The following is a 20,383-nucleotide window of genomic DNA, read 5'->3' on the forward strand; positions in this document are numbered from 1 at the left end:
ACATTATTTTATATTTATTCCAGGGCAAATTATAGTGGTGATTTGGGTAATAGTCTCACCAAACAATGATAAGCAGAAATACACCTTAAAAATCAATCATGACTGTGTGCCTGAGCAAGTTATTGCTGAAGCCATTAGGAAGAAAACTCGAAGTATGTTGCTGTCATCTGAACAACTGAAACTTTGTGTCTTGGAGTACCAGGGCAAATATATTTTAAAAGTCTGTGGCTGTGATGAATACTTGCTAGAAAAATGTCCACTGAGCCAGTATAAGGTGAGTAACATAAAGGATTTCTTTTGAACTACACAAATCCAAATTTGTGGGGAAAAAAATGATCAGTATTAGATCTGGCTTTTTCATTAAATTAATCCAAAACATAGGAAGTGACAGTGTGTCACAAATGGGCTAATCCATGTGTTTCAGAAGGGGGAGGGGGGAGAAAAGGTAGTTTTAATTAGAATTTGTATCACTCATATAATTTTTCTTCTTCAAATGTTTTCCTCTAATGTTAGTGCTAAATCAAAGGTAGGTACTTTCAGAAATATCCTAGATTTTTAATGGCAAGAGATGAGCTATATTTGAATGGTGCTGATGTAATAAAACAGGAAATTTGATCAGATTGTAAGTTATGAAACAACCATTACTACTTTAAATCCTGTCCTAAAGGGGTGGTAAAAGAGCAAACTCTTTTCCTGCTACAGCTTTATCATTACTTTAATAAGATAAAAAATGTAGACATCCAGCACTACAAAAATCATTGCTGAGTCTTCCTTCTGTCTGTCCTTCACTGCCTGGGTTTGTTAGGGCAGGGAGTGTGAGAGAACATGGGGCAGAGGAGCATCTGAGCAGCTGCTGCTGCTTCCTCTTGGAGGAATGTATTGTAATAAACTGCTCCCATTCCTTCAGCTAAAAGGTTGACAATCTGATCTTCAGAGCAGTGGGGGAGAGAAGGAGGAGTGGGGTATCCTGAATAATGGGAAAAGCATCTCTGTACTCTGGGAGCTGGGGAACAAGTGCAGGCTACATGAATAATTTTGCAGAGTCATCTGAAGATCAAACAGCAGACCTATTTGATCTAGCGTGGTTTCTTCAGAAGCATCTGCTCTGCCTTTGCTGTGCCCCAGCAGAGCCTGCTCATTAATTCCAGGCTGGACCTGTCCTAACACACTGTGTTTTGTGGTGCTCTTGCCAGACTAAGTGCTCTCAGCATTCAGACCTGAATGGACAGGTGAAGTGTGTCAGGATCAGTGCTGAGCCTAAGGTAATGAGCACACCTGAGCCAAAAATGAGCCTGTCTGCTGCTTACCTTGTGCTCCCTGCCTGGGACTGGCACTATCAGGCACCTGTGCTGCACTGCAGGCTGGTACAGCCCCAGCTGTTCCTGAACAGCTCAGTTGCTTCCAGGAGCAGCTCAGATCCATCTGTGCTGTGCTGTGCTGGGGAGCTCTACAAGAAACCTGGCTGGTGTTTTTTTCAACCCCCATCTCTCTCTCCAGTTCAGCCTTCCATTGCTATAGATGTTCAATCTCAGAGCCATGAGGTGTGGCAGTGTGACCCTACCCAACAAAGTGTCCAAACTTCTGAATGCTGTATCTGCTGTCACTGTATGGGGTATGCATGCAGGACACCATAAGCTCTTTCACTTTCCTGCCTCCCCAAGTATTTTTTTGTAGGTTTCCATTACCAAGAGTGTAGGCTTTGAAAAGACACTGCATTTTTGTGGTGTTCGTGAGGGTCCCCAGGATGAGGTGAGAGATGAGAATTTGACTCCATCAGAAGGCTGATATGATATGATATGATATGATATGATATGATATGATATGATGCTGTACTAAAATTATACTAAAGAAAGAGAAGGGATACACTAGAAGGCTTAGCAAGAATGATAATAAAAACCTATGACTGACTCAGAGAGTCCAATACAGCTGGCTGGGATTGGTCATTAATTAAAAGCAATTCACATGGAGCCAATCAAACATTCACCTGTTGGTAAACAATGCCCAGGCCACATTCCAAAGCATCAAACACAAGAGCACAATCAGACAGTTATTGTTTTCGTTCCTCTCTGAGGCTTCTCAGCTTCCCAGGAGAAAACCCTGGGCAAAGAGGATTTTCCAGAAAACGCGGTGGCACCCTTTGGTTGTTTCCTTGCAGTACATAAGGAGCTGCATCATGCTTGGCCGCATGCCCAACCTGATGCTGATGGCCAAGGAGAGCCTGTACACGCAGCTGCCCCTGGACACCTTCACCATGCCCTCCTACTCGCGCCGCATCTCCACCGCCACGCCCTACATGAACGGCGAGGCCACCACCAAATCCCTCTGGACCATCAACAGCGCCCTCAGAATAAGGATCCTCTGTGCTACCTATGTAAATGTGAACATCAGAGACATAGACAAGGTATGGCATCACTCATGCCTTTGCAGCAGCTTGTGGTTTCCCTCCTGAGTCCCTCCTGAGTGGTTTGTTTTGGCATTGGAAAAAATTCTTATATAACATGTTAGAAAATTACACCACTCTTTTACTCAAATTGAATTATTTAATTCTAAAGAACACACCCGTGTTTTAGCATCTGGAACTTTTCTGTACTGCTTAAAAAGTGTGAGATGTGGTAACTAACTAAATATTCTGCCTGGTAGGAGCAGGAGTCAGTTTGTATAGCACTCCAGCAGAGATGGTAATGGATAGAAAAAGAAATCTGTCTTCTAAGTAATTTTGTTTAAAAATGTATTACAGTAACTGAGAGTGCTTTTGATGAGGGCATGCTATCTTTGTTTATGGAAATAAAGGTGTGGGGTAAAAGGGGACAAAAAGAAGGTGTAGTGTTCAATTCCACTGAAGACATCTACTACCCTGACTCTCTTTCCTCGGAATTCCTTTCACAACACCTTGGCACAGGAAGAATGGAGAGTAAATTCAAGGGGTGTTTTTTTCAGTGTTGATTTCAAGTTTGTTACTGTATTTTTTAGGACCTAGTTTTGCAATTAATGAGGAGAAAGACCAAACACTTTTTCTAGAAGGATATGCTTGTAAATTGTGCTGTACACCCAACAGAGCATGAATTAATTTGGGGACTGGTGGAGCAGTTTGGTTTTCAGTTTTGGTTTTGTTTTTGTTTTGTTACTGAAAAAGAAAGGATAATGTGTTGTAATCATGGTACGTGTTGACTGCAATGAAAACATTTGTTTACAGTAACATTTCAAAGACTAATATGGATGTTGTTTTCAGATCTATGTTAGGACAGGTATCTACCATGGAGGGGAACCTTTGTGTGACAATGTGAATACTCAGAGGGTACCTTGTTCTAATCCCAGGTAAGATGAATACCTGACTTTCAGGGCATCATAAATGATAGCATTGAAGGAGTAAAGGCTCCACTTAACCATTACTCAGGTAGAGCTCCTTACTGGGAATCCTTTACCTAAAGTTTTATAAAAATATATTACATAACCCTATATATATATAAATAGAATTAATTTAATTCAAACACAAGCATTTTGTCTTGCACATAATAGTGTAGTATAGAATATATTTTCAGGATGTTTGACAAACCATGAATATTACCTGGAAAAAATGAATCACCTGAACTTAGAAGTGCAAAAAGAAGTTTTATATGAGCATGTATAAACATTAGGGACATCTTTTAGCCACCTGTTCTCATAACTGTAACTAATGAAGAGGTGTGAAATTTCAGCATCTGCTAAGCTTAGATGCAAAGTATCTGTGCAGAAGTAGTTCTTTCCTTGCATTTTCTGACTTCATGTCTTTAATAATAATTTTTGAAACTTTTATTTTTATCTGTACATTATTTATGAATATGATTAGGTTTTATAATTAAAGGACTAATAATATATATAGTTGGTGAAAAATAGTCTCTCCTTCTGAGTTGCCCCAAAGTGCTGTACTTGAGCTGATAATTTCAACTATTTTAGAGATAAAATCTTGGCAAGGTGGTGAAGGTTATGCCTTAAAATCATGGATGTGTCACATAGATCAGTATTATGTGAAATGAACACATAAGAAAAGTGAATTAAAGTTTGTTCTTTATTCTTAGAGAAGGGCTTTCACAGTTATTTCTTTGTAAAATTGCTTTCAGTAGCTACAGATACATTGAAAAATTAATGCTCTCCTTGGAAGCTGCTTTCTCTTTCAACTGAGAAAATTCTTTATGACAATCTGCTTAGGGGAAGAAACTGGATCAGAAGTTCCTCTTCAAAAGCACAGCTCTACCAGCTGAGAGATGAATTCTGCTTAGAAAAGTTCATGAAAACAAAATCAAACTAATCCTGTAAAATCAATCTGTGCTATTATTACTATAGTAAATAGAAAAATATTTGACTTGGGAATATTGCTTTGGATTTCCATGTTCTATCCCCATCTTGCAGATACCTTTTTATGTTCCAACAGTTGAAGTTTAGTTTGATTTTGAAAGCTCTTTTTCCCCTGAAGGGAAAGCTGTTTGACAAGCTAAACCTTACATCAGTGTAGCATTTATGCAAATCCATTATCTTTAGGTTGCAGAAATTGAACCTAACATGGCTTTTTAAGCAGTGTTGGGTCTAGAAGGCTGTTGGAGAAGTTTCTATCCCCAAAAGTAGTGAATGTGGTCAAATGCATATGTGGGGACCAGAAAGTGTGCTCTGTCTGCAAATCCACAATTTAGGAATATAGCAAATGCCTTTTGGTGGGGTGATGGTGCCTCCTTTAGCCTGGTTTAAGTCTGCCTTTGGACCTGCAGGTGGAACGAGTGGCTGCTGTACGATATGTACATCCCCGACCTGCCCCGCGCCGCGCGGCTCTGCCTCTCCATCTGCTCTGTCAAGGGCCGCAAGGGCGCCAAGGAGGTAAAGCACCCCCTGCCTTTACTGTGCTGCTGAGCCACAGCTGGGGAGGACAGCTGCTAAATGCTGGCCTGGCAATGAGTGCTATGCTTGATTTGAATATGATTAAAATAGGGATTTTTTTTTTTTATTTTTTTTTTTAAGCTTATCGGTTCAGCACTGTAAATCATGCCTATGCTGCATTGCCAGACACAAAGACCAGTGTTGGTGTTTTGAGGTGGAAGTGCTTTTAAAATTAATTTTCAAAACCCATGTTACTAACCTATTTATTTTTAAAGGACAATATTTGTACCTTTAGAGTTGAGTTTTCAAGTAAAGAAATTTTGTATTCCTTTAGCATTTAATGCTGGATCTCAAATAGTGATTTTTAATAATCTACATGCAACGTTTAATTTTTAACCAGCAGCATCATTACATTGTGGGTTTGAGTGTGTGTCACAGATAATATGTAGGGTGTTTGTCTACAAGCAGGTCTGTGAACCTTTTACTGAATGATTTGGGTTAGAAGGGATCCTTAAAGATCATCCAGTTCCACCCCCCTTCCACTAGCCCAGGTTGCTCCAAGCCCCATCCAGCCTGGCCTTGAACACTTCCAGGAATGGGGCAGCCACAGCTTCTCTGGGGAACCTGTGCCAGTGTCTTGCTACCCTTATCATAGAAAACCATATTTCTTTTGTCCAATCTAAAAATATTTACCTCAGTTTGAAACTGCTGCCCCTTGTTCTGTCACTACAGCACTTGGTAGAAAATCTCTTTGTCCGAAAAACTTTTTTGATCATCCTGACTTAGTCTGGTGTGAGGAAGATATGTGCATGTGTTTACAATTCTTTTAGTATCATTTTATTAAAGGACTGCTGTGACAGCCATTCCTAGAAAAACATGGTAAAGCTTCCACAACTTGCTTTCTGCTAATCTGGGAATGTAACAACTTGATCTGGGGTGAAAATGTTATTTCTCCTGACTCGCTCTGCAGTAATCCATGGATGACACTGAAAAAAATCATATTTTAATCTCTTCAAGGAGCACTGTCCATTGGCTTGGGGAAATATAAACATGTTCGATTACACAGACACTCTGGTATCTGGGAAAATGGCTTTGAATCTTTGGGCAGTACCTCATGGGCTGGAGGATTTGTTGAATCCTATTGGTGTTACTGGATCAAATCCAAATAAGGTATTTGCATGCCAGCTTCCCCCTTAAGAGTGCATTTTCAAAATATGCTTTATTCTGGTTGCTATCATTCAGCAGAAAAAGTAATTTGAATTCCCTTGACCTAGGAAACTCCATGCTTAGAGCTGGAATTTGATTGGTTTAGCAACCCTGTAAAGTTCCCAGATATGACAGTGATTGAAGAACATGCAAACTGGACAATTTCACGGGAACTGGGATTCAACTACAGCTATGCAGGGCAGGTAAGGCAAACTCCCCCTCCAGGATTAGTTATTCAAATAGGAAAGGATTACTTGCTACTTTATTTTACTCAGTGTATGAGTGACAAAATGTCTTTTTTTTTACATCCTCATTTATTGTAAAATCATAAAATCAAAATTTTGTTGTGTGTTTGGTAAAATGGGCAATATATTCTCCTTTCTTTATATTACAGTAAAGTGACCTAATGCTTCACTGACCAACCAAAACACTCCAAAGAGAAACTGGTTTACTGTGTTTTTGACATTTTTGTATCACTAATTTGGGTGTCAGACTACTTAGTTTAACTTCTTAAAAGTTGCAATTCTCCTTCAATGACACTGTTTTTCTTTGTTGCAGTTTCATGTGTATAGTTAGGCTTTCCTGTGTAACCCAAAGGTGCTTAGAACTCTTTCCTGTCTGTTTTATGGGGTGGTTATGACTACAAGCAAAGGGAATTTTAAGGGAATTGATGGACATACACATGGGTGTAGTCCTTTATCTCACTTTTTCCACAAACAGAACTTGTGCATTATAATTGGCTTTTTGGTGAGGTTTGGAGCTTTCTTCAAAGCACTTTTTTGGATGATGAAAAGAAGTAAAAACAGAAAAGCAGTCAAGCAAAAAATGCTCTTTATTTAAAGCCAAGGCTGTGAAATTGGTTGGTGTGTTTTACATTTTCTTCTGGAGGCTGGTTCAAAGGCCTGGGTTTGCCCAAGGAGCTCTGTGCTCTCTATGGAGAGCTCTGTGGTGGGAGTTTGGCTGTGCCAGAGAGCACAGAGGTGGCAGCAGCTCGCAGAGTGGGAGTTCTGGGGGTGTTTGCAGCAGTCCTGTCCCATTTATCCTGAACAGGCTGTGGGCATTGGATTTCTCTTGATGCTCAGCAGGATGTCCATCATAGAGCAGCATCTCTGCTGTTTATGCTGTGACTGAGCAGGGTCTTAATGAATGCTTAAGGACAGTTTTCTTCTTGGTAAATAACATTTCCCAGCCTCTTACGTGGGCTTCTGTACTCCAGCTCATTGTTTTGTTCCATCTGGCACCAAAAAAAAAATGGTGAGGATAAGGCCACTTCACTGACAACATAGCTAATTTCTGCTTGTGGCAGTTCTGTTTTCTGTGCTCTTTGGGGAATGTCTTACACTAATTGTGATTTACTGTTTTCCATCTTCCTGTTACTCAGGCATTCCTACAGCATTCTGCCCCTGATTTACCTGTTTTCATCCCATGTTCTCCTTTTTCAGTTCCAAATCCTTTTCATTCCTTTCAGCAGCCCTCAGCAATCTCAGGCTGGGGTCAGAAATGACCAGTCTCACTTTGTGCTGCATTGTGTCATTCATCAGATGTCAACTGCTGCTATTTCTCCACACAGCTGATTTAGTTCAAATGTGCCTCCCCTTGTGCCAGCAGTGACTAAAAGCAGTTGTAGAGATCAAAGGCCTAGTCTTTCATCTTCTTTCTACATTTTGAGCTCTCAGTTATAACAAGTGGATACAGCAAGATAGTATTGCATGACACAGGCTGGAGTGGTTGCTGTGTGTTCAAATACTGTATTTCATGTGTGCTTTGGCAATAAAGGGAGTTGTGTGGAGGGCTAAAGTGCCACTGTCTCTGCAGAGTAACAGACTAGCTCGGGATAGTGAATTAACAGAGAGTGACAAGGAGCAACTGCGAGCCATTTGTACCCGAGACCCCTTGTCTGAAATCACTGAGCAAGAGAAGGACTTCCTCTGGAGACACAGGTATTGCAAATCAAAAACCAAATCAAAGAAAAAAACTTCTTGGCATAATCAAACTTCATCCCATTCTTTCCAAATTTGTCATGGGTTTTGCTCCCTTTTCTTCTGTGCTGAGGAGCTGGTGTTTTAGACAAGGCTTGTAAAGCATTCTGCATTGTGTGGTTTGGTTATAATCCTGTGGAGAAAAGTAAGTTGTTGAATGAGTTCCCAGTTTCCTAATTACTGCAGTTTTACCTGCATGATGGATCCTGAGAGCACCTTGCTGACAAAGGAAGAAAAATGTGCAAGGCTGTGGGGACATAGTTGATGGTTATGAAAGCAGAAGTGTTGTTTAGTACATGCAACTTTTCTTTTTCCTCTTTTGCAGACACTATTGTGTGAATACTCCAGAAATTCTACCCAAATTACTTTTGTCTGTCAAGTGGAATTCTAGAGATGAAGTGGCGCAGGTAACATAAGGCACTGAAGAACTGTTAGATTTTGAAGAAGCTTTAAAGTGCTATTTTAAAAAAGGCTTCTGGAAGTTAAAAGCATATTTTGTGTGTATGATACATTGAAGGAATAGTTGGAGTTGCCACTGTGATTGACAGGTGTCTCTGGTCCATAGTTCTTGTTCTTTAGCTCAGTCTGGTCTTAAGATTTCCTCTTGCTGGCATTACTCAAATCCCTCTGATGTTGCCAACTTGTCAATTACAGTTAAATGTGAGGTTTTGTTTTCATTCTTTTTATATTGGGTAAAACAACAAAGTCAACTGGCAACTAATACCAGACTGTTGATTGAGAGGACCAGCAATTAAACAGCTTCTACTCAGATGTAGTTTGTGTCTGACAATGCCTTCTAATGGCTGTGTGTTCCAAAGGTGTAAACTGCTTGTTCTCCTTGCCCCCAGATGTACTGCTTGGTGAAGGACTGGCCCTCAATCAAGCCAGAGCAGGCCATGGAGCTGCTGGACTGCAACTACCCAGACCCCATGGTGCGAGCGTTCGCAGTTCGCTGTCTGGAGAAGTCCCTGACTGATGACAAACTGTCTCAGTACCTCATCCAGCTGGTACAGGTACTGAGCAACTATTATTTTGGCATATTTGTTGTCTTGTGTATGTCCAGTGATCACAGAGGCTTAAAACACAGCAAAAGTTAAGTTGTTGTGAAAAAGAGGTCATCGTGTTTGCTTTGCAGATTATTTAGGAGGAGATGAAAGGTTAGTTTTTCTGCAGTGCTGTGGTTTTGCTTGTTGGTACTAAATGCCAGCATTCTGCAGAGATGCAAAACTGTTCCACCAACTGGAACAGGCAGCTATTTCAGCTGTCCTAACATATGGGAAAGGATGAGCAGAAGCATCTTCTCAAAATTTTGAGCAAGTTGAGGCTAAAATATTTGGTAACAGTAAAGCAAGCATCAGATGGTAAGTTCCTGAAATAGAGGCAGCCAGTGAACAGTTGGCATATATTGTTCAAAGCCTAACACATGCAAATATTAATACCAAGATCAGTCATTCCTGAAAAAAAAATGTAAAACATATATGGCTTTTTATTTAACCGCCTTTAATCTGTATATTGTTCATAGAAATAATAACTGCATATGATTTTTAAATATTTTTTCTTTATCCTTAACTAGGTTCTGAAATATGAGCAGTATTTAGATAATCAGCTTGTGAGATTTTTGCTGAAGAAGGCACTGACCAATCAAAGGATAGGACACTTCTTCTTTTGGCATTTAAAGTAAGTTTATTGTCCTGTTTAGGGGTGGTGGGCTTCCTATTAGCTGTAAACTATTAGTTGTTCTAAAGGTTTGACATACTAAATGTCCTTTCTTAGAAAAATGTTACCACTTTATTTAAAGATTGGGTTATATTGCTTAAGAGTTTGAATATGTAGTTCAGTGACAGAAATCATGCCTTGCAGTTTCAAAGGTACTTAATAGTACTTAGATTGTACTTCTTTTTATTTAATCGTGTTTATTCTGAAAACAAAGTAGTCTGAGACTGCTGAAAGCCTCCCGTATTGTTAGCTGTCTGATGCCCCATCAATTTTTCCAGAAAACTTTACAAATATATGAGACCTAAAGAAAGCCACCCAATTCAACAAGGTAAAACTTTTAAAAAGACAAGTAAATCTTTATTTTTCCTTCCTTATTAAAGGCTTCTTATAGAGCTTGATAGCTCAATCTGCAACATATTGGGTTGTATTGGAGGTCACCTAAAAGTTCTGTTCTGAGCTGGTGTAATCAGACCAGAAATAGAAGCAAGGCATCTTTGCTGTACTCTCACTTTTCTACTTGCCTCGGTGTCATCAAGGATAAGGGAGGGGATTGTTTGAGGGGATGTATTTTAGGACTCTATGAAGGTGTCACAAGTACAGCTTCATTTTTGGCACCTCTAAGTGGTCTTGTCTCTAGGCTGTAACTGTTCTTCCTCCCTGTGTAGGTCTGAAATGCACAACAAGACTGTCAGTCAGAGGTTTGGTTTACTTCTGGAGTCCTACTGTCGAGCGTGTGGAATGTACCTGAAGCACCTGAGCAGGCAGGTGGAGGCCATGGAGAAGCTGATTAACCTCACAGATATTCTCAAGCAGGAAAAAAAGGATGAGACCCAGAAGGTATCAGAAGCTGTCCTTATCTCCAGACTGCTGCTGTTGAGTCACAGGAATTACTTGGAACTGGTCTATTTGATCAATGAGGAAAGTGTTAATGCTAATTTCAGTAGGTGCTGTGTTTCCTGGGCAGCTGCAGTGTTTCTGTGCAATGCCATTGTCTAGCTCTCAAGGCAATAGAACTAAAGTTAAAAATTTCAATTTGTGTAATATGTAGCTGAGCTGTACTTACATTAGAACTGTGCAAAACCATGCTTGAAATCCAAAGCTAAAATCTGATACCTTCATTTACATGTAAATAGTGTTCTCAAGACCTGAATGTGCTTATTGATCAGGTACAGATGAAGTTTCTTGTTGAACAAATGAGACGACCAGATTTCATGGATGCCTTGCAAGGTTTTATCTCTCCTCTTAATCCTGCCCATCAACTGGGAAACCTCCGGTATTGTATCCACTTTTGAAGTTTGTCTAGATGCTTCAGTAAATATTTAGTAATGGTAACAATAACAGTGTTGAGGTTGACTGTTTATTTAGTAAATGTCAGTATTTTCAAAGTGCACTGAATAGAATTTGTAGCAAAGTAACCCATAAGGAGTAGAGTCATTTCAATCTAATGGTGTAACAAACCAGGGAACAACATGACCTTCAGTTGTTCCTTTAAGGTGCCAGGAACTTCAGTCCTTTTTCCAGTTCTCAGAGCTCATATTGCCACAGGAATATTTACAATATTCCCTTATAACACAACTCTTCTGTTGGTCTTAGCAAATGGTTAATGTAGCACTCACTAATTTAAGTTTGAGTCTGAAAGTGAAAATGATGCATTGTCAGTTATCTTTGCATCTTTAATTTGGTGCTGGTTCAGAGTTTGACCAAAACAGGGAGACCTTAGCAATATTAGAGAAATATGGTATAAGAATCAAATTATGCCTATTTCATAGAAATCTTATCTCTTTTAGGCTTGAGGAGTGCAGGATAATGTCATCTGCAAAAAGGCCGCTGTGGTTGAACTGGGAAAACCCAGATATTATGTCTGAGTTGTTATTTCAGAACAATGAGATAATATTTAAAAATGGAGATGGTAAGGAAAGATAAGTGTAATTCAAAAGCTACATACCTGTTTATTTTCCTAACCTTTTACTTGGTGTTTTTTATACTCTTATAAAGTACATGTATTTTAAAAAAATCAGCTAAGCAAAGCTAATTTTTTTTTCCAGAAAAATTAAGCGTAGACAGATGAGATTTTATCTCAGTCAAGTACAAATTTTATATATTCTAAGATGCTCAGTCTGTCAAGGTGGAACACAATACTGTTAAATGTTTGTTCTTTTTAATTGTAAATGTCTTCAAGATGTTACAAATGTGTAAACTGTGATTCCATTGTCCTGGTTTTAGTGTATGTTTTTAAAATCACCACCAAAAGTTTATATTAATTTTTTACTATTTAAAACCTGATTTTCTCTACTGAGGGAGCAAAATCTGTACTAAACTATGCAAACCTCATTACCTTTAGATGTATTTAGACATAGTTTTGGGGGGAAAAGGAAAGTAGGATCTAACCAAAGATTCTGGTGTTACAAAATATGCAAATTGAATGTATTTGACTATTTCAGACTTGCGTCAGGACATGCTGACACTTCAGATCATTCGAATTATGGAAAACATCTGGCAAAATCAGGGTCTTGATCTTCGGTAAGCATCAGAGTCATTCCCAAGTAATGCTGATCTTAATGGTTCTGGCATTGGTCTGTTCCCAGAGATTGCTTATGTTTTCCCAAGGGTAATAAATGAAATGCTAGAAATAGACATTTTTGTGCACGTTAGAGCAACTTTTTTTTGTTGTTGTTGTTTAACTAAACTACTGGATTTTATAAACAGAAGATCATATTTGAAAAATAATTAATTTTCATTCAAGTGGATCTGAGTGAGCTACATACAAGGAATGGATACAAGAGCCAAGGCACAGTAGCCACACTGTGGCCAAGTGGTTGTGTCTGTAGGTTTGGCTTTGAACAAGGTGACAAGGTGCCAAATCCTCAGCCCTGCTGGGCAATGACTCTTTGTAGCTGGTATCTTCACTTCAGTCCACACAGAGACATTGCCCAGTCTGTGTGAGCTTCTCCACCTCCAGACTGTGATGCTTCTGCAGGGCACTCAGGATAAACTGTTCTGCTTCTGGAAAACTGTTCCTAGTCAGGTTACACCTTCAAATTTGTGTTTGCTGTGTGGTACATTTTTTAGATGGGAACAAAGGGGCTGCCTGTGCACTGTCTAGAAACCCCCAGTTTTCATTTTCTTCTCTAGGCAGAAGGACCTGTTGGTTTATGTTATCTCTCATGGGTCACAGTTTTGTCTCCAGTAGCGTAACAAGTGGCAGAATTCAGCCTTTGTCCAAGAATGGTTTGCAGAATGGTTACAGTTCCCCATGACTTAAAGAGTAGCCAGATAGAGGAATCTGCAGAAATACATCCTCTCCCACCTCTTGCCACCATTCTCTATAAAGGAAGGAAAAAACCCAACAAAACAATGAACCTTTGTCTTCCAGGATGTTGCCCTATGGTTGTTTGTCAATTGGTGACTGTGTGGGACTCATCGAGGTGGTCAGGAGCTCTCACACCATCATGCAGATCCAGTGTAAAGGAGGCTTAAAAGGAGCACTGCAGTTCAACAGCCATACATTGCACCAGTGGCTCAAGGACAAGAACAAAGGAGACATGTGAGATTCCCTGTCACTTGTTTTTCTTGGCCATGTGCTTCTTTTTGATGGAAACTTCAAGATAACTAAAGTTCATCAAGTGGGAGATTATGTCCATAATTATGTCCATCTAGTTTTGTTTTCTTTTTTACCTGTCCCTGTTTGCTCTTTTGCAAAAGAAATGCACTTCTGTGTTATTGGAATATCTGAGGAAAGTGTCTCCTTTTTTGTTGGGATAGGTATGATGCAGCTATTGACCTGTTTACACGTTCTTGTGCTGGCTACTGTGTTGCCACCTTTATCCTGGGCATTGGTGATCGCCACAACAGTAACATCATGGTCAAAGATGATGGACAGGTAACAGTTGATTTCTAAAATCATACCCTAGGGTCATCCTCGCTTTGGGATGAGTTTGTTTTGGAAAAAAAAATTTCTATTGGAACTATAAGTAAATGATCAATTTTACTGTGACTTCATTTAAACAAGGAATTATTAATCTTAAAATACCTTTCTCTCTTTCTAAGCTGTTTCACATTGACTTTGGGCACTTCCTCGATCACAAGAAGAAAAAATTTGGTTACAAAAGAGAGCGTGTGCCATTTGTCTTAACACAAGACTTCTTAATAGTGATTAGTAAAGGAGCCCAAGAATGTACCAAAACGAGGGAGTTTGAAAGGTGAGCTTTCTTTTATGCATTTAACCTCCAGAGTGTTTTTTACCTAAAATGCACTTTGGTACTGGTGACCTTTCATAATTAGACCTTTTAACTGAACAGTAGTATTTTAATTGGTTTGCAGTGGGAATATTCTAGTTCTTCAGTTGAAGATCAGCCATGCACTTGTAAGTCAGTGGGTAATCTTAGCACTTACATGACCTTTGGTCCATGAAATCTCACTTGAGATTTGCAGGGTCAGCATACATGTGAATAAAGATGGTAATTTTTCAAACATCTGATATTTCTTTGATTTTACACTTAAAATCCTCTTGAGATGGCAGAACTGCAGCTACTGAGAATTCTTAAATGTTGGGTGTTGTGTGCATCAGAGCCTTGCTGGTCATCCAGCCATACTTCTGTCTCCTATAGCTGCTCTGATAGCAGCTCTGCAGCTGGCCTGTGTAGTTTGTGACAATGGCTGAGAACCTGCTGAGCAAGAACTTTAAAATAATAGCAGTAAATATATCTGTTGCTGTAGTCATTCTTAATATCTCTTTCCAGCAACCCAGTCTTTAAGAGGTTTCAATTTTAATCTTAATTTCATTATGTTGATGGCAACAGAAGACAGATTTTGAATTATAGTGTCTGTCTGAACACTGCAGTGAGGTTCTTCTGCATTTTTTCCCTTAACCTGGGTATTTCTTATCCAGATAGAGCAAATGTCCCTGTTTTCAGTGCATTCTTCAGAGTACCTAAAGAGCAATATAAAACTACAGGAGAAATGCAACTCTGAAGATAGCCAGGAAAGCACTGATTTTAGCAGTGTGTCAGGAAATACCTTTTGAAATTTGAAATGTCAGTAGCAGTGAAAAAAATGGCCCTGTGAACTCACATAAATTCATGTTGACAGTTGTGTGAATTGCAGATGGGGTTTAAGGCTAGAAAGCCTGTCTATGGATGTTGTGTTGGTCTGACCACTATTAATCCTTACACAAATAAACTAAGGAGAATGAGTACATCTTCTCAGCTACATTAGGATGTTCTTACTAGACTAAGACTGTCTGCTTTTTTAGTGTCTGGTTACTTGTAAAACTGTTTTGGAGTTGAGGCAGTGATACACATGCAGTGGAGAAATGCACTGAGCTTTTTCCCCCGGTCTCTTCCAGGTTTCAGGAGATGTGCTATAAGGCTTACCTGGCAATTCGGCAGCATGCCAATCTCTTCATCAATCTTTTCTCCATGATGCTTGGCTCAGGAATGCCAGAACTGCAGTCCTTTGATGATATTGCATACATTAGAAAGACCCTTGCATTGGACAAAACTGAGCAGGAGGCTCTTGAGTACTTCATGAAGCAGATGAATGATGCTCACCATGGTGGCTGGACAACAAAAATGGACTGGATCTTCCACACAATAAAGCAACATGCTTTGAACTGAACTGACAGCAAAGAAAACAAGAACTGATACCCAGCTTTGTGGGTACTGCACTGTTAATACCCGTTAGCAGCAAAGACTGGTTGCATAGGAATTGCACAAACCATGAACAACATTAGAACTTATGGCGAGAAAAGAGATGAATTGTTCAGACAACTGTTGGAAAATAATGTAAAACAGGGTTTCAGATAGCACTAAAATTATAAACTTCAAAAATTAAGCTTTAGTACGATGTGTGCAGGGACCTTGACAAATTAGAGAGATGGGCAATTACCAAGTGTGTGAAGTTTAACAAGGGCAAGTGCCAGATTCTGCACCTGCAATGGGGCAAGCCTGGTTGTGTGTATGGACTGGGGAATGAGGCTGGACAGCAGCTGCTGAGAGGGACCTGGGGGTCCTGGTCAATGGCAAGTTGAACATGAGCCAGCAGTGCCCTGCAGCCAGGAGAGCCACCTGTGTCCTGGGGACATCAGGCACAGCGTGGCCACTGGGCAAGGGAGGGCATTGACCCACTCTGCTCTGCACTGGGGCAGCCTCACCTTGAATATTGTGGGCAGTTTTGGGTGCCACAGTCTAAATAAAATTAAGCTATTAGAGAGTGTCCAAAGGAGGGCCACAAGGATGGTGAGGGGTCTGGAGGGGAATGGGCTGTATGGGGAGCAGCTGAGGTCACTTGGTCTGTTCAGCCTGGAGAAGAGGAGACTGAGCTCAGATCTCATCAGGCTCTGCACCTTCCTCACGAGGGGAAGTGGAGGGGCAGGTACCAATCTCCTCTCTCTGGTGACCAGTGACAGGAATTGAGGAAATGGCATGGAGTTGAGTCGGGGGAGGTTTAAGTTGGATATTACAAGAAGGTTTTTCACCCAGAGGGTGGTTGGGCAGTGAACAGGCTCCCAGGGAAGTGGTCACAGCCCCAAGCCTGACAGAGTTCAAGGAGTGCTTGGACAAAGCTCTCAGGCACAGGGTGTGATTCCTGGGTGTCTGTGCAGGGCCAGGAGCTGGACTCTGTGATCCATGTGGGTCCCAGCATATTCTATGATTTGATGATTCATGTTATGCCTTAAGCTCAAAAAGGTAAACTTAGAAGAATGTTTCCTTTTCTCATTTGATAGGATAAATTAGAAGGAAAAAGAAAATAGTGCTAGTGTAAGAGTCCATCACATCTTACCTTAGATCTGGTACAGCAGGTGGAGGCTATGCTGGATTGTGAAGAATAGAAAGAGAATTCAAGTGATAGCAAATACTTAAATGCAGCATAGTTTAAAGGAAAGATCTAAAAACGTTAGTGAGAGGACAGTGCCTTTTAAATGTGCTCAGAGGCATTAACATTTGTGGGGTTTGGGTGGCCCTTGGATTTCTGGGTCCGTCATCTGCACAGTTTCTGAAGGCAGTAGGAAATAGGCCCACTCAGTATGGTGTTTCTTCTGCTCAGTATTTCTAGGGGTGCAATTCATATTTTCACAAAGAAACTCCCTATCATCCCCAAAAACTGACTAACCTGGAAATTGAATGGTCAGAATTGGGTTTAGTGCAACAGAGAGCTGTAGTGTTCATCTTAGGTTTGCTTTAATCTAACTTGAACTGAATAGATTTTTTTCATACATGTTTTCCAGAACCTAAAGAAAGGTGAGTTATTAAAATTATTGAAAGATTATTTTTTTATAAAGGCTATTTATATAATAGGAACTATTATTAATATATATTCTTTATTTACATGATTTGTCCAATATTAACTCTCTTAATTTTGCAACCCAGTTCTATCTGTCCAAGACTCCCGTTTTCATTAACGTCACTGAAGGTGACCAGACGTACTCCTAGGACCAAATTCAGCCCTAGTGAAAGAGGACACAAGTACCAGTGAAGTAGTGGGAATATACCCACTAAAGCCAAAGGGGAACTTGGCCTAAGTCTCTAAAAATATTTTGGGAATCACTCTTCACATTACTGAAGTGATATGCTGGCTATTTCAAGAACGCTCATTTAAACCCTCAAAATTTGGGTCTACCATTTCTCCTCTTTCTTCCTCCTTTGGAAGTGGTTGTTGAATCCAGTAAGATACATCAGAAATAGCAATTTAGATTTTCAATATGATCAATAATTAGCAGTTCAGCAGACAGATATGTTGGCTAGCTCAAAGCATGTGGAGTTACCAAACATTTTATAGCTTTGTCTGTTTTGTGCGTGTGTGTAATATATATTTGTAAATCTAGTTGTTGTCCTTTAACACAATTACAATGTGTGCAATCAATGAAATTGGCACCGTGTTTTGAAACTGTTCAGAGTACCAAGGATTTCAGATTGCCCTTATGCACAACTTCAGGTAGGACTGTTTTTCTAATTGCTAAACAGGTTTTTTTAAAGATAGCAAAGCCCATGATAGTTCTGTGGGTGATGTTCACCCTGACATTTTAAACTTGCAAGATTGGCAGCACTTGAATTCCAAAGGTTTGGGGGTTTTGGGGGTTCAGCTTGTTCACTGCAAACACGCACCGAGGTGCCACTCAGAAAGTGCAATACCACGTGTCATATAAAATATGCTGGCAGTTGGTGTTAGACTAGAATATAAGCATATAAATAAACTGTACTTTGTGCAGGCTGTACTGATGAGGTAATGAGTGGCTGGCTTCATTTAGCAAATTGTAATATATTAAAAATGTGCAATCAATTACGATATGAAAGACTTCGGGGATTGTAAAGCCAAGGCTTTGGTGTTGCAAGACACTTTCAAAGTCTGCATCCTGCAGCTGATTACTGCATGCATGGATACTTGATGTTGTGGGGGAAAACCTGGTTTTGTGAAAACTGCAGAAGCTCTGAGAATACTAGGGGAAATGTGAAGTTTTATTTCCTTAGTTCTACGAAATATTTCGGAGTAGTCCAATAGAATTCCCATTGCTCTTTTTATTGACTGTTACATATTACTTTTTGTTCATATGAATATTTTAACTCCTGCTAAGCTTGGTTGTACTTTCCTAGAGCAAAGTTACCCTTGTATCTATTACTTTGCAGTCCACACACAATAATGGTTTAGCTCTTAAAATGGGTTAGTTTCAGTTTAAGTTTAGTTCACAAAATCTGAAACCCTGTTGGCTATAATTCTTAATTTAACAGAGTAAAACTGTTGCACAGACATCACATTAGGTGCTACATTATCTGTATTTATCTGGTGTTGAAACAATGCTTTACCTCGTTTATGCAAGAAATGGTCAGCCTTTTCCAGCCTGGGTGAAAAGATCAACTCCAATTTATTGGATGTTATGAGGCCAAATTTGTTTGTACTTTGCCCCTTCCTAGCCCTTCTGTAAATATGAGTATAAATGTCTTTCAGTTCAAGCACTGTATTCTGCACTCTTTTTGCCCAGACAGAGGTATGAGGAGTCAGGCTCTGTCTCCAGAATTTACTGCAATTAAGTGTTGTGCATAAGCTGTGGAATTTATTATGAGAATCAAATAGTAGAAGAAAGGAAACCTCAGAGTGGTACAGACATAATACAGTTGGGGGTAATTGTAGCCTTTCAACAAACTTTAAAAAGTAGGAGAAGCTCCTGAGCTTTACCCATTTCTTTGCATCACCAGGATGGGCATTTGAAAAGCATTCTGCCAGTGTTTCACAGAAAACAACAATCCTTTTCTCAGCTTCAAAGTGTTGAACCCTAATTGCTGTATCCTGCCACAGCAGTTCCTGCTGATGTAACTTCACTGAGGATAGAGGAGGCTCTGTTTGCTTACCCTGGAGGAAATGAGAGGATGTCATCTGCTCCCAGTATCAGGAAGAAGACCTGCTTACACACCATGAAAGCACTTGTAACTGAGTCCTAGATTTTTACAGAAATGGCTTGGAATTTGGTTTATTTTTAACTATTCCCACTTCATGGAGATTTGAAAATGCTCCCTTTGTTCTGGGACTCAGAATACTAAAGTAGTTTATTTTGGGCTTGAAATGAATCTGGGCACCTTGCTCCTGCAGCACTTCTTGTAAGACTGCCAGAGCAAGGAGCCCAGGACTGGGCCATGTGTTTTATTACAAAGCATTAGCAAATGGTGTTTTAGTGGAATAAAATTTAAACCAGTCACCTTTTCAGCTGTGAAACTGTTTGATGTAATGACAGAACAGGGTGCTGCATAATAGTTTTATTTAGCATTACATTCATTGCTTTCCTAAACATAGCAGAAGTACCTGTACTGATTTTATATATGCATACTTCTTTGTCTGAAAGGGTGCATTAGTAGTTTTTTCATAGTTGAAACAGACTTCCAGTATAATTTGATTTTTTTTTAAAAAGGCTTTTAAATAAAACCAAAATTGTAGGTGATTTGGCATCTTGTGGAAAAGATATGAGCCTGCATATTGAGGACAATACAGAAATTACCAGGTTTATAAGAACTTTGTATGTGATGACCCTGCTATCGGTGGTTTGGTGAGTTGTTTGTGGGTTTTATGCCAACTTTCCTTTTTCTGTAAAGTATTAAATGCCCTTTAGTGGTCAGTAGCCCATGTTTGTTGACAATTTGAAGGTATTGTCTTTGCTTTGTCATTATATAACTGGCATGTTCAAATGTCTGTTCTTAATAGTAATTATGAATTCCTCCTGTTTTGCATGTCTGTACAGGTTGCAGACCTGGGCTGGACCCACTCAAAAAAAAATATCAGAAAAGCCACTTGAAATTACTATTTTTGTTGATGTCTTTGACATCTTGAAAATACTTCAAGTTAATGAAAATGGTGTGGTATTACAGAAAGAATTGTAACTTGCTGCTTCTAGGATTTTTTTTAACTTCTTTCACTTGTTCTAGTTTTACTTGAATGGAAGAACCACACTTGTTTTTTTAAAAACACTATATAGCTGTGGATGTTGTTGCAGATTGTTGAATCCCAATTTAATTTTGCAATACATGTTTCATACAAATAATGAATTTGCATCTTTTTATTTTGTGCTAGAAGTTGTCTCAGTTTAGGTAAGGCTCTGTCTGTCCAAAATCATGTGTAGCTCACCACCCCTGCAGCTGATACTGGTTTGGGGTTCT

At 39.6% G+C, this 20,383-nt stretch overlaps 1 protein-coding gene across 1 annotated transcript in view; it reads left to right on the plus strand.

The window, feature by feature from the left end:
• The window catches only part of PIK3CA (phosphatidylinositol-4,5-bisphosphate 3-kinase catalytic subunit alpha), a 39,761-nt gene extending 19,493 nt beyond the window's left edge, over positions 1 to 20,268 (plus strand). Inside the window, exons 4-21 of the mRNA XM_058030926.1 lie at positions 24 to 274; positions 2,156 to 2,401; positions 3,230 to 3,315; positions 4,740 to 4,845; positions 5,863 to 6,015; positions 6,120 to 6,254; positions 7,867 to 7,991; positions 8,356 to 8,437; positions 8,879 to 9,043; positions 9,604 to 9,707; positions 10,412 to 10,583; positions 10,913 to 11,019; positions 11,534 to 11,655; positions 12,188 to 12,266; positions 13,120 to 13,290; positions 13,509 to 13,626; positions 13,794 to 13,945; positions 15,091 to 20,268. Of these exons, the coding sequence (XP_057886909.1) occupies positions 24 to 274; positions 2,156 to 2,401; positions 3,230 to 3,315; positions 4,740 to 4,845; positions 5,863 to 6,015; positions 6,120 to 6,254; positions 7,867 to 7,991; positions 8,356 to 8,437; positions 8,879 to 9,043; positions 9,604 to 9,707; positions 10,412 to 10,583; positions 10,913 to 11,019; positions 11,534 to 11,655; positions 12,188 to 12,266; positions 13,120 to 13,290; positions 13,509 to 13,626; positions 13,794 to 13,945; positions 15,091 to 15,361 (2,645 nt within the window). The 3' untranslated portion in view covers positions 15,362 to 20,268. The remainder of the gene's footprint in view (positions 1 to 23; positions 275 to 2,155; positions 2,402 to 3,229; positions 3,316 to 4,739; positions 4,846 to 5,862; positions 6,016 to 6,119; positions 6,255 to 7,866; positions 7,992 to 8,355; positions 8,438 to 8,878; positions 9,044 to 9,603; positions 9,708 to 10,411; positions 10,584 to 10,912; positions 11,020 to 11,533; positions 11,656 to 12,187; positions 12,267 to 13,119; positions 13,291 to 13,508; positions 13,627 to 13,793; positions 13,946 to 15,090) is intronic.
• Positions 20,269 to 20,383: the final 115 nt, after the last annotated feature.

Source organism: Melospiza georgiana, chromosome 10 (genome assembly GCF_028018845.1).
Source record: "Melospiza georgiana isolate bMelGeo1 chromosome 10, bMelGeo1.pri, whole genome shotgun sequence".
Taxonomy (NCBI): Eukaryota; Metazoa; Chordata; class Aves; order Passeriformes; family Passerellidae; genus Melospiza; species Melospiza georgiana.